The sequence below is a fragment of the Gavia stellata genome, chromosome 16 (assembly GCF_030936135.1).
Source record: "Gavia stellata isolate bGavSte3 chromosome 16, bGavSte3.hap2, whole genome shotgun sequence".
In the NCBI taxonomy this organism is placed as follows: Eukaryota; Metazoa; Chordata; class Aves; order Gaviiformes; family Gaviidae; genus Gavia; species Gavia stellata.
In genome coordinates, this window is record NC_082609.1 from 7,103,781 (window position 1) to 7,127,675 (window position 23,895).

The 23,895-nt window shown below is 46.5% G+C and overlaps 2 protein-coding genes across 4 annotated transcripts; both read right to left on the minus strand.

The window, feature by feature from the left end:
• Positions 1 to 1,613: 1,613 nt before the first annotated feature.
• Positions 1,614 to 9,853, minus strand: RBM22 (RNA binding motif protein 22). 2 transcript variants are annotated; one of them, XM_059825327.1, is made up of 12 exons: positions 9,765 to 9,853; positions 8,990 to 9,043; positions 8,006 to 8,035; positions 6,845 to 6,977; positions 6,429 to 6,529; positions 6,099 to 6,271; positions 5,323 to 5,523; positions 4,663 to 4,827; positions 4,144 to 4,232; positions 3,488 to 3,619; positions 2,645 to 2,801; positions 1,614 to 1,774 (listed from the first exon to the last, which is right to left on the minus strand). In XM_059825327.1, the coding sequence occupies exons 1-11, from the start codon at positions 9,816 to 9,818 to the stop codon at positions 2,671 to 2,673; spliced, it is 1,263 nt and encodes a 420-aa protein (XP_059681310.1). In that variant the 5' UTR covers positions 9,819 to 9,853; the 3' UTR covers positions 1,614 to 1,774; positions 2,645 to 2,670. The 2 variants fall into 2 exon arrangements, with proteins under 2 accessions (XP_059681310.1, XP_059681309.1); XM_059825326.1 differs by lacking the exon at positions 1,614 to 1,774 and having other exon boundaries at positions 2,506 to 2,801.
• A 1,423-nt stretch (positions 9,854 to 11,276) lies between these two features.
• Positions 11,277 to 23,766, minus strand: DCTN4 (dynactin subunit 4). Of its 2 annotated transcripts, XM_059825255.1 has the most exons (14): positions 23,626 to 23,766; positions 21,881 to 21,951; positions 21,272 to 21,450; positions 20,309 to 20,352; positions 19,437 to 19,544; positions 18,812 to 18,832; positions 17,805 to 17,878; positions 17,334 to 17,446; positions 15,891 to 16,000; positions 14,793 to 14,866; positions 14,301 to 14,355; positions 13,707 to 13,814; positions 13,238 to 13,335; positions 11,277 to 12,406 (listed from the first exon to the last, which is right to left on the minus strand). In XM_059825255.1, the coding sequence occupies exons 1-14, from the start codon at positions 23,758 to 23,760 to the stop codon at positions 12,193 to 12,195; spliced, it is 1,404 nt and encodes a 467-aa protein (XP_059681238.1). In that variant the 5' UTR covers positions 23,761 to 23,766; the 3' UTR covers positions 11,277 to 12,192. The 2 variants fall into 2 exon arrangements, with proteins under 2 accessions (XP_059681238.1, XP_059681237.1); XM_059825254.1 differs by lacking the exon at positions 18,812 to 18,832.
• Positions 23,767 to 23,895: the final 129 nt, after the last annotated feature.

Genomic DNA, 23,895 nt, shown 5'->3' on the forward strand with positions numbered 1-23,895 from the left:
CTTTGCAGAGAAATTCCATCTTCAGGACAACTCTACACCTGTCATTCCAGTCAGGATGGCGAGAGGAGGTGATAATTGAAGAACACGAGCAAAACAAGTTATCAGAGGCATTGGCATGTTAAAAGCAGTTACCTTGAGCTTGGCTGGACAACAAAAACGAACGATGAACTGGGCATCTGCCTGTTTACCAACCTCTGTACAGCACAGCCAGGATAGATGGGAGGGGAACACTGGGAGTTGGAAACTTGTGCCCTATTTTCCACAAGCTACTGGCTAGCACTTGGCAGCTGTTATTTTCCCTTTCCTACTGCTATTTGCATGCCTTGCTTAAGCACCTAAGCCCTTCGATTGGCTTGTGCCAGATTCGCTTCATGTAGTTGGTCAGTAAGAATCAGGCCCCGCCTGGACCTGCCGCACCGCAAAATTGCATCAGTACAAAAGATACTGCTGGGGTATTCTGGCAACTTCAACATCAGTGGGAAGGAAAAGCAGCACAGACCTGACTCTAGAGCAAACACGGGCTTCACTGTGAATGCAAAAATCAGCAGTGAGGATTTGAGTACACAGAAGTTTTCAGCAGTGACACACAGTAGGACATGCAGCTAACAACAGTCCGTAGGACAGTCATCGGAACATCTGGAAACCCCTGCTAACCACGAACAAAAATCTCTAACTTCCTACAATTGCTTTTGTCACGTTCTTAATGTTACCCTTATTTAATCTTGCAAAAGCAGGAGCATCAGGATAAAAGTTTCTTTTCCCACCACTGTGGTTAAACCGGGCAAGTAAATTTTGTGGTAAAAATGCAGTTAACAGCTGCCTCACTTGCGAAGTGTATTTGTAATGCTGTGCAGACAAATGTGCAGAGGAAATCCCACACAGGGGTTCTGCTGCCACAACACACCGTTCAGGCAGGAAACTTTCATTGCTCTGTTCTTCCCACAGAAGCAGGAGGGGACAACCAAATAGAAAGAAAAAAGGTCTGTTCCTTAAACATTAAGAATTTATGATGCTCAGCTGCCGTCCTGTTCCAAACCCACCTCCATCCTCCTTTGTCCATCAGCTGAAGAACCCTTGGGGACCTGGCTGGAAATAATAAATAAATTCTGATAATGTAAAGCCTGCTTGCATTTGAGATGTCTGCACAGCATCAACAGGCCCCAACTGCAGAGACAAAGAGCCAGAGCAGTGACAAACGCTGCATCCCTCCCCAATCCACCAGCAGGCCTCTGCCTGTCCTCCAACACTGCCCTGGGATGGCTCTTACCTGATGAAAACTAAACTAATTACCTGTGCCCAAAGCCCAGCTCTTTCTCCAGAGAAACCCAACCTACCTGCCAGCCGTGCCCCTGGTGCCAAGTGTGCTATGCCACCTCCAACAGCCTGGCAGGGCTGGCAGCATCAGTGGGACCCTGTGGCTTGGTACAGGACAGCACATAGAACTAAAAGCGGACCCGCTGTCCTTGCTCACTCTGCACCTTAGCTTTGTCAGCAGCCAAATAAAACTCAAAGCCCTCAGACACTGTGCTCCAGGAAGCAGGGTCTAAGCAAAGTGTTGAAAAATTCAAATATTTTAATGTATTTTTTTAAAAAACAAGCAAATGAGGCTTCAGAACAGGTCCCATCATGTTTTGCTTTACAGAAAGATGTCCACAGATCCATTATGTGAAAGCAGCCGACATACAGGTAAACTTAAAATCCTCCAGCCACGTGTACATACATCTTACTCAACGGCAGGCTCCATGCAGGACACAGTTGCTCCTGGGCAAACACTCTAGTTGGAGCACAGAAAGAAAAGTTTCATGTCTTATCAAAGCAGGATGAAGTAGGATCCATCTCACAGTTTAAGAAGAGACTGTATCCACAGACCCTGAAAGCCCCAATCACGGTCCAAATATACCCTGGACAAGCTTGTAGCTGCACCATGTCCTCCCCCTGCAGCTGTCAGCAACACAAGCCCAGCCTCTGGGGGCCACCGAGGGGGCCTTCACCAGGCTAAAACAGGTCACTCCACACCACGCCTGCACTACCCAGGGGCTGCTCGCATGTAACACTTATCTTGCTCAGGATGTGCAGGATTAGAAGTGAAGCATCAAAAAAGGTTTTGTTTTTTGGGTTTTTTTTAAGCAAGAAGTCAGGAAAAAGGAGGGAGGAAAATTCTGTGGCAATAGTAAGGCAAAGCCATGGGTTTGGCACATCTGATAAGCTTGTTTTTCAGCTCTTATTCAGGCCTGGTTTAATACCTCATTAGAATAATAAGTCATTAGTTTCCTGACAGAGAAGAGTCTCTGGCTACATTTAAATAGTCCATAGTGTTCAGACTGAGGATATCAAATGGGCTTAAAAGGGTTTGGTTTTGTTTTTCCAGACGTTTATTTCAAAAGTGTGTGAACGGGGTACACCGATAGCACTGTAATTCTGGTAGACCTGATCCACAGAGCCCCCAACAGCCCTTCTGTCTACCCCCCACCCCCCCACCCCCCAACACTAAATGAAAGATCTGGGATGTATCAACAATCCAATTAGCTAGCGGAGACACAAAGCTCAGCTCGCCCAGTGTCTGCAAGCAGGAAAATAAGGCTTCTCTAGCTCACCCACAGCTCAACATATGGCGCTACCATGGTAACTAGAAAATAGCATTTACTTAAATGATGAGGGTGGCACGACGTGCTAGGGGCTGCTGTGCTTTCCCGCGTGGGCACCCATCCTCTGGGGATCTTGAGACGGGTAGTGAATGGGGCCTGGGGCTCTCATGAAGGGAGGTGGGGGGCCCATGGCGTGGAACATATGTGGTCCAAAACCTGCAGAAACAAAGTTGGCAGCTTCAGACAAAACAACAGAACAACCAATGCAAGTGTACTACTGCTTGAAACTAGGAACAGAAAACAGCTGGCTTACAGCTGTGTCTTCAAAAGGTGCACGTTCTCCATGATTTCTGAAATCCCCCAACTCCTCTCCCTCTTTCCAGTACAACTGCTGGCCATCCTTACCCAACACACATGCTTACTCACAGATAAAACCTGGTGGGGGGACTGTAATGCCAATCTAAATGCTTTCCACTCAACCGTGGAGCAAAGCAAAACACATCCACAAGAGTCTGACATCCCATAAAAAAAGGGTCTCTGGATAGATATATACACACAGCCAAACACAGGGTGGCATTCAACCAGCTGCAGAATTACCCTTCGAAGTTCAGGTTAAGGTGGCATTTACACAGCCAACAAAAGCACTGAGTAGGTCTCAGTACCAGTAACAGGGATGTCTGACATGCCCGAGAATTTGCAAGTGACTACATACCACAACAGGCAGCTCAGTTTAATTAAACTGTGCTGACAGCTCATTTTAGATGATCGGTTTACATTGTATGATCAGGGATGAGGAAAATCAACTCAGGGCACGCATCAGTGCTACAGCGCAGTCGAGCAAGGGGGACTACATCGTCTAATGCCAAGTCAGACACCCCCACTTGCAGGGGAAACACAAGTACCTGGAGGTGGTGGTGGAGCGATGCCAGGAGGAGGTGGCAAGGCAATGTTAACCACGGCTGGAGGGCCACTTGGAGGTAGGTTGAAGTAATTTGCAGAAGCTTCCTCTTCCGCAGCTGGAGGAGGGGGGAGAGCTGCAGAAAAAGTACACGGTGGTTACAGAAAATCTCTCAGTCGAGATATGCAGAAGTCTCTGCCTTCAGAGAGGAGGCGCAATCAGCTCTTCCACAAGGGCAAACTGCTGCTACTATTACACATCTGAACCGGAGCAAGAAGCAGGACCGCACTGAAACTTCAGAACAGTCACCATTTTTCTTCACCCAAAACCAGCTTTGCTTTTTCCATCATACAATGCTCAGTGGAGGATTAACCAAGCCTTGAAAAGCATGGATTGCCAATCTCGGACCTAAGTAACTTTAACTCAGCTTTAACTTTTCACTCATCACATCATTCTCTTTTCATCAAGAATTTCTTCTAGACAGAGCTCCCCTCCCACCCTAGTTGGATCCACTGCAAACCTACTGTAACTGCCTGCTCTGGGCTCACCAGTGCCTCTACCACCCTGAACTCTGTTACTGGTCTCAGAGGTTTAACACCAGCCTCTCTCATGGAAGCAGGTCAGCATGATGTGTTTCAGAGATGAAAACAACTCCCTTACCTCCGGGAAGTCCTGGAACTGGCTCCAGCTTTATCCCAGATTCTGTAGTACCTTCCTTGTCCTTTTCTTTTCCTCTTGCTGCCTGGGACCTAAAAGCCAGACAAAAGTTTGAGAACAAGGGTAAGAAGAAGCAGGAGAAGCAGATATTCACACCACAATAGCGTCACATTATCTAATCCAGATCCATTGTTTCAGGTTGAAGATGAAAAATTCACAGAACATCAGAGACAGCTGGTACAAAGTGTGCAAACGGTGCTTACAGGAGATGGATTAGAAGCAAAACTACAGAAACTCATCCATAACTCTCAACCAGGAAATCCCTTACACAATATGTGCAATTTGTGTAATCTCCAACTCAGATCCCACTGCTGAAAGAAAACCAAACTGTAAGAGGACCCAAACTATTTACCAAACCAGTATCTACTCCAACTTAATATCCAATCCTGCTCACCAAGACTGCATAAACCGCGTGAAGAATCTTGTGGCAGTATTCACAAGGCTTCCTCCTCCCACACTCACCTTCCCCATTTGACATTGAGCCTGCGACCGTTGACAATCAGTTTGTTGAAGGATTTCTCAGCAGCCACTTCTGCAGCTTGCCGAGTGGCAAACTGGATGAAAGCACACTGTTGCCTCTGCACTACAGTTATCGTCCGAATCTCCCCAAACTGGTAGAAGTGATTTCTGTGGGGGAAAAAAATTATTATGAAACCCCACTCCTCCTAGCCGCAGAACCTCATAATGTGCTGAAATACATACACTCAGATCCTTTCTTTTCTCCATCACCAGTTCAGACTAACCGTTAGAAATCAAGTCTCTTGCCCCGCTGTGCAATTATGGAGCAATAAAAACTCTGCATCAGCTTTTCTCAGCAGCTAGCTAGAGAGAAGCTATGGGACTTTCTTGTAAAAAGCGTAACACAGTATCCCCAACAGCTCAGAAGGATGACTCATCTTTAAAGAGAGCAATTTTACTCAAAGCATTTGAAATGTGCCTGTTTATCTGTTCTCCAGCAAGCTGGCACTCCTCTGCATTTGCCCACCAAGCAGTTCTCCATTAAGGAAAACTGAAAACCAGATTTATTTTTTTCCCTTACAAGAGAGACTTCCTCACTTCAAGATGAGCAGTAATCAAAGCATCAAATAAAAAGGCAAGAGCAATACAAATTCACCAACACACCTGAGATCTGATTCAGTGATAGTATCTCCAAGCCCTCCAACATACAGTGTAGTAATAGTCTTGTCATCAGGGGGGTCTAGACGAGGCATGGTTGATGCTCGTTTCAGAAGTTTATCAGCCACAGGATCATTAATTCCATAGTAACGATCTTTGATGTTCTGATCAGCCAGAGGATCGTCTGGATCTGTAGGTTTCTCGTGTCTAAGGTTCAGCAGATAAAGCGTTTCATAACTCCAGTCACAGGTGAATCAGATTAAAATGACTACAACTGCTACCTTCCCTTCTAAAGGCCTCTGGTCACTTATACCCTTAACCCTGTTCACATAAACATGCCAAAATGGAACAAAAATGCCTGAGAACTTAAATTGCAGCCACGACTGCCTCGAGTTCTGAATGAATGGCACTTCTGACAGCTCAGCATTCAACACTACAAAATACAAGAGCTGGATTTCAAATGGCCTCTTGTTCAAATACAAAGATCTCTGATTGAGGGGACTGATGCCATGAAGGGAAAAAAATGAACTATGCAAGAGCAGAGCTGCAATCACTGCTTCAGCAAAACATGACAAGACCACTCAGCTAATTCCTCACAAACGAACTTGCCACAACAAAGATTCATTCACTGGCGCTGAGTGCCAACTGAATGCAAGTTTCACGCTGACCCCAGTCACAGTGTTGCGTCTCCTGTCCACTGCAGCATTTCCTGTTCTTCAAACCCCAAGGGGAGCCGTATCTGACCACAGTGAACAGATTAACCGTTCAAGCTGTATCTGTACCTGTAGGGACACTCTTCTCCTCTCTTGCATTCTCCTTTTACCCAGAAGGAACAGATGTGAGGACGGTTACGTTTATAGTAAGGAGTGGTCCGAGCCAGCTTCAGCAGCATGTCGCTGGTAGAAGTAGCTTTTCCTAGCGCACCAACTGGTCTAGTGCCATCAGAATTGGATATCTAAACAGTAGTTCAAACACAAATAATTATGCATATATCAACATTGAAAACTAATGCACAGAATCAGAGCAAGCAAATGATTTTAAGACAAGCTAGGTCATTCCTCCCCTATACACACCCACACACAGAGAGCACAATTATAACTACACTTTTTTACCTCTCGTTCCATGTTCTGGGTGTAGTACTCTTTATTGACGTCAGACTTCGGCATTTCATCCTTAAGGGAAAGTCCTGCATCCCGGACTTGAATAGGCAAACCTAGAACGAACCAAAAAAAAAAAAAAAAAACCACAACCAAAAAAACCTCAACAAATCCATATGAAGCACAAGCTGAAAGAGCACAAATAGTTACTGCAACCTGCATTAGCCATAGATAACTCATCTACTGCTCAGGTATACCACGCTGCCCCTGAACCTCAGAAAAGGTATGATCATCGATACTTGTTCTTCTCAAAGACTGTCCGGAGACAACCGTGCCAATTACATGCACACATTTAAAGACATTCCACCAACCTCCACTTCAGAGGCAAGCAGACCAGCTTCTTCTGTTAGTTTACATTTTTTGGTACGTACCATATTCCAGGTCAAGCAGACAGGTTTGACAGACGTTCTTCAGCTTGCTGCATGTCTGGCATACTTCTGTTTTCTTGAAACGCATACGAACACCAGGGCACCAGCGGAATACTGTGAAAGGCCTGGCACAAATCTGAAACACAGAAAGTTGACACTTGTATCACTATCACACAGCAATGAAGTTACTGTTCTGGTTCTTGCAGGAAACTTGAAGTCCAAACACATCTAATCTCTTTAACCCATAAATACAACTTCTTCATCTTAGTGCTAAGATTCAAACCTCAAGAAATATTTGTTTCTATTTGGTGCCTTACTTTGACATAAGAAAGTTTTAGGAAGGTTTTTTTCTTGTTGTTGGGGTTTTTTTATTTATTACAATAGCCCGAATGCTGAAAGCAGATCTACTCAAAGAAATTCTTCTTCATTCCAGGAGATGTCAGTATAGAGCTATTGGAGATAAATTACCAATTATTTGTAAATCGGTCACCAGCATAGCAGCAAGCCCAGTGAGAGGTTATGAGACTTCTGGTTCAGAAGGCGGCTGCTGGTCTCTATCTTACCCAGTGGAATGATGCATCTGCTTCCCCTGCATGTACGGTTTAAGGAGGGGAAGCAAGATTTCAACCCATACCTTTTCCCTACCTCAGATGACAATTGACAAAAGGGGCAAAAAACCTCTTTAATTTCCCTCAGTCAAGACCACACTAAATACTTCTTGCTCTCCCAGAAATACATGTGGCTTATTTCTCAGACAGCTAACACAAATCATCACCTAGCCATGAATAACATAATCATAGCAAAACCTAAACTCCAGTTATTTATGCACCACTTACGAGTAAAAACAAACTTGCAAGAGAAAATATGAGATCACTTAAAATGCTGAAATACCTTCAAATATAGTACAACAATATTAGTAAAACCTAATTCTGATAAACATGAGCAAATCCTAAGTCTGTCTGAACAGTCTTCAATAATTTTATTAAAGACTTTGTCTAACAAAACGCACAGTAGACTGACCTAAAAATGTATGCAGTTACATAAACATTTTAAGTTCTTAACCCAGATTTTTTGAAGCCGACAGGACTTTTTTAACGTTAATATTTAATATTCCTAGATGTGTGCCAATTTAGACATTCATTCTTCAAAAGAAAACAAACATACCTTGCATTCTTTTCCATATTTTTCTTTGGTCTGAAATATAATAAAAAACAATAAAAGAAAATATGAAATATCATTAATTCAACATGAAACATATAACTGATGTTATAGCACAGTGTTTTTTTCTAATTATGCTGCATTTAGACTCACCCACCGCTGGGTTTTGGGCTTACACCTTAGCAGGTCAACAGGACAAAAAAAAAAAAAAATCCTAGAAAACTCTCAATCCAGTTTTGTTTCAGAAACATCCATTAAAAACACAGTATTGTAAGTCCCACCTCACATACTAACGAAACGCGAGAATGAAATGGAGTATTAATAGCTATCTTTAAGCAAAGATGATGTTACGTGAAAATAAGCAGGTTTTTAAGTATCATCTGTACTGGCAGTAGGGTTATGTTTCACAAAAGTGTCATCATCTCTCTCAGCAAACTTGGTGGAATAGAAATGTGAAGGAAAGATAATGTAAATGTAGGTCATACACAACCAGACTGAACACAGAGAAAAGCAATATAATGGGACTGACTCATCCTGCACAGAGGAAACCAAGGTAAACAAACAAGGATTTAAATTACGGTCAGGCAGCCTTCATGAGACAGTTTTAACTCATTTTTCACAGGCGCATGTCCTGCACATTTTAAAAATTGTGCTAAGCTATTTAATATTTCAGCAGTTGTTTCACTGTTTTCCATGTCACATGATTTATCAGTACCAAAGCTTTGTTTTCTAGTATTTCCTGCACTCTAGACACCGGACTGTATCTTCCTCTCCTTTTTAACTGATTTATTCTTAAATCGCATACCTATTGCCATGACATCACATACCAACAATGGCCGGAACCAAATCCTGTTGTGCAGAACCCACTAATTAGGAGTGCACGTGCACCTCAGCATCTCCTCCTGTAACCAGGCTTATTTTAGTCCCTGAAACCCAGCAGTTCTGGGACCAACAGAGAGGAAAGGACTGCATGGTCAAACAGGCACATACCATTCGAATATACGGGTTTTCTCCAAGACATGTCTGGCACAGAATAGGGAAGTCCTGAATAGAGCAAGAAAAAAGAAAATCAGGAATTTGCAACAAACTCTATCATCGCAACAGCATTCAAATTATTCCCTGTAGTAACGCAACTGAGTTAAACTAATCAGACTGTCTGAAAGATGCAAAAACACTCGCTCAGAAAGAAACACTGGGATAGCTACAAGCCACAACCCAAGGCCCCTATTATGAAAGAACCACGACCTGCTAGCTATTCCAGTTTGAAGTAAAACTTAAAACAAACAGCATATTCTTGAGACCTTAACCATTCAGCGACCTGACTGCAGCAGATGACACCACCCTCCCGATATGCCTCAGCAGCTATTGTTTGCACCGGGCCCACCCAGTAAAGGCCTCAACTCTAAAGAACGCAGCCTCGGGCACACGACGGGTCCAGTTCAGCCCCCTCAGCTGCCGGGAAACCTCCCCAGCTACCAGACACCCCAAAACCCGGCAGGGAGACCGGGGGGTGGGGGGCGCCCACAGCAGCACGCTGCCTTTTCCAGCCAGCGCTGCCCGTAAGGAGGGCCTAGGTAACCACAACCGCGGCAGCCCCTTCCCGGACGGGGGGACCGGTGGGACACAGCTCCCCCGGGCAGGTCGCCGCGCTACCGGCCGCCCGAGGGCCGCCTCGCCCTACAGCCCTGCCCGCCCCCTTACAGGAGCGGAGGGCCGCGCCGGCCAAGGCCCGCCCCGGTTCTGCTCAGTCGCCCCCCGGGCTCACCGCGTCCTCCCAGTTCTGCCGGTTGTAGGTGTTGGAGCCCAGCGATGTCGACATGGCGTCAGGGCCTCGGCTCCGCTCCCCTCAGCCGCCGGAAGCCCCCGCGCCGCTCCGCCTCGATCCCGGCAGGCGGCGGGAGCCGGAAGTGACACCACTTCCGCTAGCGACGTGCCGGGGAGGGAAAGAGCGGGGCGAGACGGCGAGGTCACCCGCGCCTCGCGAGGACAGAGGGCGCTCTAGGCACGGCCAACCATAGAGCTCAGCTAACGGGGCGGGCGGAACCACCGAGAACGGGGGGGACGAAGCGGGGGGCGAGACCATTGGGGGAAGGGGGGTGGTGCTTAGCTTTTTTTTTTTTTCTTTTTTAAATAATTATTATTTTCTAGTGAACCGCGGCGTAAGAACCAGCGCAAAGGATCCGAGAGCCACGTTTGCTTTATTGAAGGTCACTACACGACGTCAAGCAGTAAGGCAACAGTCGCCTGTCGGGAAGGGGCGAGAGGGAGAGCGGGGACGGAGGCAGGGAGAGGCCGACACCTTTCTATCGCCTACAAGCACCTACAGGGAGGGGAAAAAAACCTCACCGAGCTAATTAGACCGCTCAGAACATCATAAATCAATGCACCTTTTTTGTCTTCAGTGAGAAACCAGGTCTTCACCTTCTCCAACACCAGCCCAGCGCTGGGGGGACGGCGGCCGCCAGCCCCAGCGGGACCCGGGCCGGCAGCTCGAGGCCTCGGCCAGCCGCCAGCTCGGCTCTGGAAGGCTCTTTTCCATATTCGTGTCGCAAGTGTAGCAGCTATTTCGGCTACGGAAGAGGAGAAGTCTCGGCCACAGGTTAAGTGCTTTGTTATCTGGACAGGTAAAGCCACAGCAGGCGCTAGCACTAGACATTAACTACGAACTACAAGTCTTAAACTCATGCTGTACATCTGTGTGTAACCTATACGACGTTGTAAACGTGATGCCTCGCCGCTTTGAGACCCGCTGCAGGATCTAGGCTGTAAGGCGCGCGTCCCCCCAGCACACCAAGGCAGGTTTCTCACACTAACAGGACACGTTTTCGGGTGCTGCACCACCACCTCCCCAGAGAGCAGGCAGCCTCATCCTACCCTCCTGTGCAGGGGATTTGCAGCTCCAGGCTGGCAGAACCACGGCACAAGTGACTTTAGCAACAGAGCCGTGGCTGGCTGACATTGAAGCCTTTCCCAGCACAGCAAAGCCCATCAGATATGTTTGTTTAACGAAGGTCAGTGTCTGAACGGGGAATGCAAGTGAAGTCTCAGCAGGAAGAGTGATCTCACCCGCTTGCACTAAGCTATGCAGTTACTGGTAATTCAGTATCCTGGATACACTGCTCTTAATTACTGATTTTAGCTTGGACTACAGCCAAATTACGCCCCGGATAAATTACCTCATGGTACACTGTCTGCTTGTTAACCTGTAACTGTCTTTCCACCTTTATACCTCCCTCCCACCCACCCTAACTGGAAAAAGACAGAGTATAAACTCAAACAACCTCTGTAGTTTTATGTATAACAGACTCAATCTTAACTCCCCCAGTTTCACACTCTGATCGCTACGCCTATTAACACACATTAATTGATCTGAAGACTGCCAGGCAGCCTCTCTGGAGCATCCCTGCCTCAGTCAAGGGCTGTAGCAGAGCATAAATTCCCAGCTCGCAACACATCATGCTACCACATCCACCTGCAACACAGCGGGCTGACCCTGGGCTCGGTTGCCAGTCAAATCCATCAACACTACAGTACACTATGTTTTGAGTTTAAAGGCAAACCGATCATTTCCTTTGTGAAAACAGATCTATCACCTTGGCTAAGCAAGCTACATATGCTAGACTGGTAGGGTTGTACGTCCCAATCCCCCACAGCTGAGGTATCCTACGAGGAAGCAAAAAAACAAGTAAAGAAGGCATCATGCTGCTGCCAATAACTTGCCAATAACGCAGCAGACATGGCCACCTCTTAAAACGTTTGTTCGGGAAGGGCACAGCTTTGTGCGAAAAAGAATTAGTTCACTATTGAGTATGTAACATCAGGTTTGTGGGCTGACATGAAGAAAAAAAACAGTATGGGTTCTTTTCTGTTGATAAAACTAGATTCAGCCAGGCGTAGTGCAAATCTGGAGAAAGCGAGATCTTTCTCTGTGCTGAAACACGTGCTGCAAGTTAAACTAGCCTATGGCGGTGTGGGGAAGCAGGGCGGTAGTTAGTGGGCACTACGACAAGAGGAGAGAGAACAAACCATCCCAAACCACGGCACCCTCAGCCACCTCCTCGCGGCCTGGCTGGGGCCCGTGGCACACACCCACACATCACAAAGGAGCTCTCGCAGAACGTTTCACCAGGTGCTTTCCTCACTGTGACAGTCCATCCTGCAGCCAGCCGTCGGGGCACAAGCGTTGGGAGCGTTTATGGGAGCACTGGACCGAGGCTGAGCTCCACATGATGGGTGAGCCAGATGACCTCAGAGGTATGATCGCCTTCCTCGCTGGGCCGGATTGGAGCAGCAAGGTTTTTAAACTCGTGCTTCATCTTGAAACTCACGGTCACTTCGCCCTCTTCTTTCTGTGGGGTGACCTTGATGAAAACTCCTACCTTATTGGCTTTTCTGAAGGCAATAACACTGCAAGGCAGAAAACAAAAGAACGCTGGGTCAGCCAAGTTCTCAAACAATTGTTCTGAGAGATCTATTCTGACACCACATAAGAGGGACACTCAGTTCACGGCCTGTGGGCTGAATATGCAGGATTTGATTAGATTACAAAATGCAAACAAAACACTGCTTGCATCCATTAGTGCTTCTCCTGAAGGGAAGGGTCTGATGTACACAAATGCCGGGCTATTAAGCAATCTTTTTGCTGCCCTGGTTTGTAGCTTACTGCCCGCTGCTCTTTTTGCAGGGGTCCCACAGCCCCTCCTGCCTCACAATCAAAACACCAGTACCCCCTTTTATGCTGACAGCTGCTGGCACATCCATCAAACAGAACATGCCTGCTTTGGCCATGGGAGTTATGAACCCAGCTGTGCAACAGGGAAGGACCATAGTGCACAGCTCAAGTTGCTTTGTAAGAGGCTGCAGCACATATTCCATTTTGCAAGCTGGAGGCAACTCTGTCACACACCCTACTGTGTAGTTCTCGCTGCTACTCTGAACCCCCTGCTTGCAAAGGAAAGGATTACACAGTATTCCTGGAGAGAATTAGTACCACCACCTATAACAGCTGTAACAGCACACCTTGCCTCAAAGGGAACAAATGTCTCCTGAATAGTCCAAACCACAAGCAGAAAGATTTGCATTGCTGATCTCCGACTCCCCCAAAAAAACACCACCCCACCCCAAGAAAACTTGAAAAACACCCACAACACATGCTGAAGACAGAGAGGAGAGTGAGTTACTTGGTTGAAGTGCCAAGTTTTTAAGGGAAAGGATCCCCACAGGACAGACAACACTCACTCAGGGTCATCCTGGAAGTCTTGAGGCTCTGCCAGCTCATCATATTCTGCCGCAGCATCCTTGCCAGCCAGAATAAGCTCCTTGGGAGGAACTGCCACCTGAAATAGAGCACAAAGAGAAGAAGCCTTTCAGCACTGATCACCACCTACGCTGTGAGCAGGAGAGAGCCCTCCCCTTCCGAGGGCTGCTTTACTATGGTTTAACAGAAAAGTGATTCATCCTTGGCTTTCCTCCACTCTGGTACCAGCTGGATACCCTTGGGTTCTGCATCTCAAAGAATAGACACAACTTCAAAATACTTTATGAGCTGATGTTTACATTGGTGACAGTCATTTAAGCTCCAAGGAGGAAAACGCAACACAGTCAGCAGGGACTGAAGAACATATGAAAAGTGTGACCTGTGGAAGGATAAATGGGGGTGGAAAGCTTTGGAAGAGGCCTGGGCTCGCACCGCAGGAGGGTACCATACCTTGGCAGTGCTGTTGATGTTGTCAGGGTCTCCCTCCTCGCACTCCAGCAGTGTGACATGTGTGATGTTCTCCACTGGATTGGTTAGAGTCAGAAGGACTTGGCTCTCCTGGGAAGATTCAGAAATCACAGTTCAAGAAGCAATTACTCTTAAAATTCATTGTTACTATTAGCACCTCCATCTTCTGCGACTGATCAACACCTTCAAAAATTGCATCACATATCCAACCCACCAAGGGATGGATAATGAACGCCCCCAGTCTGTAAGAAAGGTGTCCATGTCATGCAGCACTCTTTCTTAATGTAAGAAATACACAACTTTGGAATCTAGCCAAGATCTCAACCCACACCTTTTATTCTTCAGATATTGGCATATGCTTGTGATGCCAGATGTCACACTGCACGGTAATCTACTCCTGCAGAGTAACAAATACATGCAGTGTCATTCTGACCACTCCCTTAAACTCTGCACCCTCTCTAAATGGAGTGAGCGAAGCCCTCAGGGAACACTCATCACATCATGTCATCTTCCAAAAAGATCAAACACCTCCCAGCCGTGTCTCACCCTACGATATTTCTGGAAAAAACTACTCACCTTCATGTAGCGCAGGTTGGGAATAGACATGATTCTCACTTCAGGGATATAGTTACTACAACAAGAACAAAGCAAATGACCATGATGGACTGTGTTGCTGTCTATAACCTACCTCTTGAAGTAAAGGGATGTATTCACAGACATCCACCTAACTCATTCAATCCTATTACAGCTTAGCTTACATTAAAAAGAAAAATGAAGTGTCCTTTTGCTATATAAGCCTAAACCTACAAACTCCTGCTACTGTGTGGCGCTGGCACAGCATACAGTGCCTTTTTCAAACTGCTAAAATCTTCAGCAAACTTTTTAGTAGATCAGGAAGCAAACCTATTACAGATAAGCTAAATATATTTAAAAAGGTGATTACACCATTCTAAGAGGTGACACAACCATACAAGAGGTCAAATCAAGAGTATAAAATAAATTAAAATAGAAGGCATTAACTAAGCACGAATAGGAGGTTGTTCTCCCCAATCCCCGTATCTTACTTACACAGCAACCAGCTGGATCTTGAATTTGATAGATGTTGGATTGAATTCTGGTTTGCTCAGGTTATGTTCACATTTCTAGACACAAAGATATTTTAGTAAGCACCAAAAGACAGTGTCCAGTCACACAACAAAGAACCAGAGCTGCAAGCACCGTGCCACTAGCCATGACATTACCGGCCTCTAGCACAGTGCACGTAAAAACTACCTTGGGGTGCGTGTAGCCATAGCTGTGTCAAGCTACTGATACTCCGAAAACGTCATATCCAGCACTATCGGTGCAATCTCAGAAACACGAGATTTGGAACCAGGCTTAAAAACACTTGGACACTCACTGACTGCAGCAGGAAGAAGGCATAAACACCTGCGAGCCCTTTGACTTACACTTCAGAATCCATTAAAAAAACAAACAGCTGGAACTCAAGACTGACCTCTTCATAAGCTACTCTTCAAACACAGGCTCAGCCTGACATTACTTATTTCTGAAAAAATATTCTGCATTTGCAAAGCATTCTGCATCTTAAATACTTAAAGAATCTTACTCTATTACTCTGGGAGCTAGATAAATATCCCTGTTTCACCGAGAAAGCAAGCAGCTTTTTAAAGACCATGCAGTAAGCCAACAGCAGAACTTGGATTTAATTCTTGCCAATCTTCACTTCCCAGCTCTCTGCTTTTCTTCTCTGAAATATCCTCTTACTGCCTTCACTCTAAGGGCCTCTTCAGTATTCTGCACTGCCTGTCACTAGTATTTTGTTTGCTGACTTGATTTTTGTCATTAGTAACAGCAGAAATCTTTTAATTCTACTGTACTGGCAGCCTTCTCTGATTCCTTGGCTATGCAGAGCACACAGACGCTTACGCAAAGCCACCTTTGTATCTTTATGCATCTTTGACAATGTTATCTCCCTTTCACAATCTTCATCACGTCAGAGATGCAACAGCCTCCCTCATCTCCTAGTGCTGTTACCAGTAATCTGGTTGAGAACTTTCAACAACCAGAAGCATTTGAGCAATTTCTTTTAAGAAATACACAGCCCATTTCCCACAATCCAAGTTCTGTGAGCCTAGAAAAAGCACTTTTTTGTATTTAATTACCTACCCGACAGCGCAGCGAACGTTTGATCAGGAGGTGCTTATGACGTGGGTAGAGCTGGGAAGCACAGATCGGCTGGAAGTCAGGCTGCAGCAGACGCTGATGCAGAGTCGTCACTGGGTGCACATCAGAAAGCAAGACCAAATTAATGTGTCACCCAGGCACCGAAACTCAAGCTAGATTGTACACATGCACTGGCCTAAGAGGAAGTATGCCATGCACTGTGTGCAGACATGCTACAATCTCTAAGAAACTTAACCTCACCTGCACCCAATAACTCAGAAGTCACTGGCAAGTATCACTGTTTCTAGCAGTGAATGAATGGAAGGTAAGAGTTGTAGAAAGGGCTGCCCTGACTGGGCATGCTAACACTAGAGCAACATCAGTGTCAGCCCAGGAGAAACAAGGGACCCTGATCTCTATTCAAAGCTCAGCTGGTGTGGAAACAGAATTTTGTAATCATCTAGAAAATAAGTTCTTTCCCCCCACAGGCAAATCAGTTTTCATAGCTTTGTTACCCCCACAGCTGGGTGCTACACGAGTACAATATACAGCTTCTCAGCAAGGAGTTTGCATAACTCAGACTCACGCATAGAATTAGTGACTACATAGTTCCCAAGGCAAGGAACTCCAGCAGCCAAACTCCCCATGGGTTTCTCCCAAAAAACAGGCTTCTCACTGTTCCCAGTGTCTAACAGGCAGTGAGCCACCTGGCAGCCTTTCCCTCACTGCGGGGAACCACGAAAGTTGTCTTCTTTACCAGCATCACACTCTCACAATGCTGACAGTCTCATGAGAAAAGGAGACCAAGATGATCTAGCCCTTTCCATAAACATTTCATGAATTAATTAACATTGGCAGACTTTGTAGCCCTGCAGGACTACCGAGAACATCTGTCCTACTTAGAGCCACCTCAGCAGGAAGTCCACATCGCCTCCTGTACCTGCTGGTTTATCCCATTCGGTCCCAAGTTTTGTTGACCAGTTTAGAATATTTGCCGATTAAATCATGAGCCAGCTGAGTATCTGGCAAGCTGTTCCAAGCTGATGTCAAAGTAATGCGCAATTGTTACTTAACAGGTCAGCTAAGGTTCCAACTCCACAGTAGCTCAGCTACTTCCTTATTTCCTGCTATTATTTGAAAAAGGACGTCAACTCTTCTCTCCATCCAAAAGTTGACACTTCGCTTGCAGAGAAATTAAGGTCAGCAAGAAAATGAAACAACCGTTAAGAGGCCTGATGTATTTGGCTCTGAGCTTTCCATGTACAACATGAAGCTGAGGCTGCATTCAAAGTTACCATTTAAAAAGTCACCAGTTTCCCACCATTTCAATCCCAGCAGAAAAAGTACTAAAACCTCGGGCCATTAGGAACACCACGGACAAGTTTCCAGGCACTGCCCATGTTATAAAATGCAAGGGCAAAAAATGACAGAATATTAAGGTGTTACCTTCTGTCAGGTTGATTGGTCTTGTGTAGTAATCCTCAGGAAGAGGTTCCACTTCTTCCACTGCATCAGCTGGCTCAATCTTGATCTCCTTCTGGTCCTCTCCTTCTTTCAGCCTGAAGCAAAGTGAGGGACAACTTGGTCATAAAATATGGCACGTGCGCTCTGACAGACAGCAACTGCAGTAACTACATTATAACACAGAAGGCAGCGAGAGCTGAGATTGCAAGACAACAGTAACTGCACAAGGAGGTGAGCAGTCACTTGTTTCTATTAGAAGAAAGCAAAACATCTGGAGCTGCTGCACAGATATGCTGGAGGGTTTGACATCTCTAACGCTCCAAAGAAGAAAGCTCCTTTCACTGCTGTCTGCTAATATGTTCATCATCTTTCTGAAGTTGCTTTACTGTTCTGTAGGAGGTTGTCTACACCTCCTACCCTTCCCAGAAAAACAACCCCAACCCTGAGACTCACGAGAGTCCAGCGAGGGCACTGATCGGTGCTCCGGGCCTCTGGCGTTGAAGCCTGGTTCCCAAGCCATATTTGTCCTACAAGAAAAAAAAGGAACTGTCAGCTTCAGGTCTGGTTCCTGCCAGGACAAAAAGACCTACTGCAAACTCATCCTTTGAGCTGCATGACAAGCATAGGGAGACAAGCAAAGGAAAGCAAAAAGGGAAAGGTATTCAACGCTTCCCAAGACTTTTTCCTGCTCAAATTGTTAGAAAGGAGAAAACAATTACCACTGCACTGCAGATGGGGAGAGACAGATGTGGCTACCGCTTAAAAAGCTTTTGCTCTTTCCTTCAATCACCAGCCTGCACTACTGACACGTTTTCCCCTGATCTTCTCTTCAGAGCAATTGCATGTCAAGTAGTGCAGAATGAGAGCTCAACTGCCAAAAGAACTGGGTCGACATGGGTATGCATCCATCTGAAATGCTCTGTAGCACTACTAGAAGCAGCTGGAAGGTTCAGCCTCCTATAAACCTTGTTACCTACAGATCTCTCTCGCCAGGCACCACCAATTGGCAGGAATAGCTGAGCTACTCCTCAGCTTTCTACAGCTGAACTGTAGACAGCGTGCTTGGAGGCAGAAATCTTCCTTCTGGGCAGGACGAAAAATCTGAATTCTGACCAAAGGAGAAATCTGAGCATCAGCCTACCCTGGTGATTTTTCATGGAGCAGAAGACTAACTTCAGTGCTATTTGCCTCAGGCAGATAGATGGCTGCATCTCAGCCAAGCTTTGCGAAGGGCTGCTTTTCAAGTGTACTGACCCAAAGACACTGCCCTATTTGTAAACTAACAAAAAATATTTTTTTGTAACAGATGTCACCCTCTAACTAGCTAGCCTTCATGTGCGTTTGTTCTAGGCACATCCAAGTCAGAGGCCCTGAGGCAAGGTGAAGAGTAGGATCTGTTACTGCCCTTCAGTTGGTACTACGAGAGCTTTAACACCAGCAGAAACTGTGAAAAGACTTACCACTACGTGTATAGTGTGTTGCTGTGGAGAGCCCCCAAAATAGCAGCAGGTAGCAACGGAGACAAAAAATGCAGCCATAAGACACAAGCAAGAGCACAGAGCAAGCACAGTTAATTGAGAAGTAGCAAGCATATGCAGATGTCACCCAGCTAAACAAAGTAAGCATTTACCTGCCAGTTAAAATAAACAAGTCATTCAGGCCACAACCAAGTCTTAAGGTTAATTTCAGTTGAGACTTCATGCAGAAAAGTGCCAGACAATCCTGATCTAACTGTTACTGAGCTGTGGCATGCAGCTGTCCTGAGAAAGAGCTACCACTGGTATTGTGACTGCAGTTACACTGCATTTGATGGCTGGATAACATATTCCTTTGCACGGGAAGTATAAACACTTCTGGCATTATCAGAGAGCACTATTAGAGAGAGAGAGACAATGTAATACACAATAACTGGTGTAAAACTACTCGTCCCTAAAGAAACCCATGTGCCCTAGCACATTTTCTTCATGTTGTTCTCAGTAAAAAATAACTGAGTAGCCTTATCATGCTATCAACTATCTAATTTTCCAAGCTGAGGTGGTTGTGCATCACTTTTCCTGCTCTGAGAGCACTGTACTCCCAGCTCACCGAAAAGGCCAGGGGCATGTAGTTTCGGCGTCGCACCAGCTTCTTCCGGTCTCGCTCGATCTTCTCTTTCTGAGCCAACTGCTGGTAGTACTCAACCAGTTTGTTAATCTGGAGGGATGAAAAGGAACAGATACCCAGTGAAAGGGGAACAAATGCCAGATCAGCTTCATTATTTGCTTGTGAACAAGCTGGGGTTCCTGCTACTTGTTTCACTCTGTTCCTAGTACTAGCTGTATTTTGAAGCATATACATTAAAGAAGCCTGTGTGTCTTAACATGTCTTAACCCACACTGCAGGTGACAAACTGAGTCTCCTTTGGCAATAATGTCTGTCGCAGGGCAGTGCCCAATTCTCACTTGGCAGTTAGGCAACCAAGACTTTGTTCACGCATTTGCTGTGACTGGACAGAGTAATGTCATATGGCCGAAACAGAGCAATTTGGATTAGTGGAGCAAACAGCATCTTTCCCCCCATCAAGGCTGATCACATCTAGTGAAGAGCCCTAACTGGTGACAGGGAAGGGTAGCAAAGGCACAGTTCTGTTTTCCAGAACCTAGACACACTCTTGATCGGAAAACAGCTTTCGTTCACGTACGCAGCATATTCATCAGTGTTGTTTTAACAGCACTATTAGATACGATGTTTTCAACTGAGTTTCTTCTGAAAAGGAGGTTTTATATTGCAATATCCACAGGAGAGCCTCTAAGAGACCTTCCTTCCATTGAATTCAGTCAAGGTGGAGATTAGGAACTGGAACTGCTATCTGAAGGATTATATAGATGTAGAAAAAGTGAATGAGAGGGCCTGGCACCTCTAACAGCTCTTTCTAACTGATGCATCTCAGCCTAAGCATGGCTTTCCCCCTCACTCACCCTCTGTGTGTGAGGATTCTCCGGCTCCTGCCAGCCACCACTAGCTGCACGAGAAAGAGAAAAAACAAAGTCCTCAGGAGAAGATTTCCAGACTCCACGCAGAAATCACATCTAACACCCAACTATCTCAGTTTTACTCATGAAATATGACAATTCCTATTTTTGCTACACTTACCATTGCAATTCTTTAAGTTCATGCCTGCACAAATACACACCTCTGAACACTTTTCACAGGCAGGTTTGGACTGAAGGCACTTCACCACCTTTATACTGTTTTTAAACAACTGCTGTTTGAAAGATACTCAGGACAGCACCTAGGAGTCACTTTAGCAGCAGGTACATGAGTTTACAAGAACAGTCTCTTATTACTGGCTGCCCATGTCCCTGCATCTTCAGCTCCCAGTCTTCAGTCACATCAACACTGGAAGTCAGAGGATCTGCTTGGTCTACTCAGCCCCATTTCTGAAGCCCGGCAGATATTTCCTGCGTGTCTTATGCACCAAGAAATAGATCAAAGCTTTGTTCCAGTGCTGTCGTGAAGAGAAAAAAACAAGTACAAACACTGACTAGCAACTCTGGAATAAGCCTAAGTGAATATAAGTGACAGAAAATAAATTAGATGTTTACGCTGTCAGACTGAGCGGCTTCAAAGTCTCTGAAGGTACACAAACAAGATCTCAACTGTGGGGAATGCGCACCAACTAAAAAAGCCCCTCGTTTGATAGCTTTCTCACTAGTCAGGTAACACAAGCATGGAAGTGGGTCACATGTTCCACTAAATCAGCTCTTGAGATGAGACTTCAGCAACAAACCATTTTCCTGTGAATTTCCAACTGTGACTCAAAACCTGGACAGATATTATGCATATTGTACAGCCAGAAACTACTTTTATTACCTGTCACCTTCGAAACACACTCTGGGCTCCTGCTGTTACTCAGTTTTCTGTCTTTGACTGTCACTTACCAACAGACTTGTCTGCCATGCCCACATCCCGGGAAGTCCAACGGCAAAACCCACAGGCCAAGTAATATGCTTTCTTCATGGTAGTCTTGGCCGGGTCATCAGGCAGTGGAGCAGGAATGCTTGTGGCCCGGGTGGAAAGGGTGTGCATGCAGCAGGGGCAGTCAAAGCAGTTCGCACACCTGTAAAGAGGAAGGTCTATAAGACATCCTCTGACAAGGATCCCAGGCCGAGGAAAATGCTCTCAACAAGCAAATCAAGATTAAACTAACAGACCTTTTCATCCTATGCAACAGCAGTAGGGAAAAAGGGCAACAGAGCTATCAACAGAAACAGGAGGGCTTCAGAGTCAACATAAGAATGGCAACAGTGAGAAATACTGGGCAATACTAAAAACCCCTTTGTATTATGAGAGCGGGTATCAAAAAAACTAGAACATGAACAGCACACGATACATCAAGGAAAGATGCTTATTCCCCAAAACTGACTAAAAGGTAACAAGAAGCAATGTAATTTTGGAACCAGGTTTCAGATACACACGGTCAGGCATTGATTAAGGAAGGAGCTGTTTAAAATAGGGACTCTTGATGAAAAAAGCCAAAGCAACCTTACCTATTCTTTTTCAGCTTGGCTTCAGCTGAAGGCATGTTTTCCAGGCAGCTGGGGCAGTAGTGAGAGTCCACCTGATGAACAAGACAGTCACATCACACTTCCTGGCACACGTTTGTCTAGACTGCATGCTGGCAGGAGCCTGCCACTCTGCTGCGTGATTTAACAAGGCTTTGTGTCTGGCAACAGACAGGTGAAGTCAGTGAAGACTTAGGGCATTTTTTGATATCTGAAATCTTAGTGCATCTCAGACAAATTTTGATCTTTAATAACGTAAGTCAGAAGGTTTCTTAAATCAGGGTAGATTAAACTACTCAGCCTACTAAGTGAGAAAAGGACAACTGGGTATTGACCTTTTGAGGTTACCAGAATTTCATTTTTAGCTTTAACAGCAGGTTTTAAGACACTATTTTCCATTTATGTCTAAATTTATCCTTCCCTTGTAGTCAGATATACATACATTTCAGAAAATGTTTTGTGTCTGTCTGCTATCACAAACTAATTTTATCAGTTAAAACAACAGTAGCAAGAAGGGGGTCCCCTTCCCGAAGAGAAAAACAAACTTATTGTTAAACATGGAAATGTGCAATGACTGCACTCATCACGCTATGAAGAATTCATGACAGATGCAGCCTGATGACAAATCTATTTTCTACTCTTCAGAGGCTTTGACATTTGTGAAGAGATACCTCTTCTGAGATCTGGGTTGCACCACCATTCTTTCAAGGCTTTTCAAATCTAACGTAATTTCTTAATTCACCCAGACTTACCCAAAATCAATTTTACCAATTTTATTATGATGACCTATGAGGTCACATGAGCAGCCGCAGGATCAAGGCTTACCCGGGTTCTGCTCTGCACAAAAGCTGTGCTCCTGGCAGGCCCCCGTGCACCAGCAGACTATCGCCCCAGCCTGATGACAACCTACAGCTTAAGGCTCCAGCCATTCCTGGACAAAGAACAAACCCTCCACAGCAGAAATCCCACTGTATAAGGTGGGGGAGAAGCTTGACCAGGTGGAAATAAACTCATACCAAACACTCTCAACCCCGACTTCATTCTCAAAACAAGTACGATGCTCTCGGGCCTCAGCACACCGCCTTGCCAGAAGGTGTGGGTCTTGTTACTTTTCTGTGAACACCACCACATCCAGCAAATCTCGGCAAGACCTGGGGCCCGTCCGAGAGCACTTCTCCCGCTGTCAAACAGCACCAGCCCGGGCCCGGGAACGGTGCGGGAGCTCCCGGCCCTGCTCGGTCTTCGTCCCAGGCCAGGCTCCATGGAGGGGTGTGCGTCGGTGGCTGTCCCGGCCCCTCCCCGGCCGGGACCTAGGGGGATGTGTGCGTGGGAGAGGGTCCTTGTCCGCCCCGGTCGGGCCCCGTGGAGGGGCCGCTCCCACCCAGCCGGGCCCTACGTGGGGGGGCACATCCCGTACGAGGGGAAGCCGCCTCTCGCGGCTGCCCCCACCCCTGGTACGCGCGTCTCAGCCAATCACAGCTCGAAGTCCGCCGACGGACGGGCGTGCAGAGCCAATCTAACGCAAGGCACCGCCCCTTCCTTCATCCGCTGCCAATCACCCACTCCATAAAGACACCGCTGTGCCCACCCCTTAGCCGCGCCACCAACCAATGGCATAGCAGACAGCGATTGAACGGCAGGAGAGCCGCCCAATCGGTGCGCGCAGAAAGGGTAACGTCCCGCCCTGTACCACCCGGGCTGCGGCAGCGGCGCGGCCGGGCCGCCGTTACCTCGTGCGAGACGCACTCCAGGGAGCGGAGCTCGCTGCAGTACCGGCAGAAGTACAGCTGCGACAGCGGCGCCCGCATCTCCTTCTCGCCGCGCACCAAGTACAGCACCCGCTCCGACTGCAGCAGCGACGCCATCTTGGGAGGGAGGCGGCCGCTGCCGCGCCGTCACCGTCATACGTCACCGCGCCGCCCCGCCCACGTGACCCCTGCGGGATGGGGCGGTGGCTGCAGCGCCTCCCGCCCGCCTCCTGCGGCGCGCGCTGGCGGCCT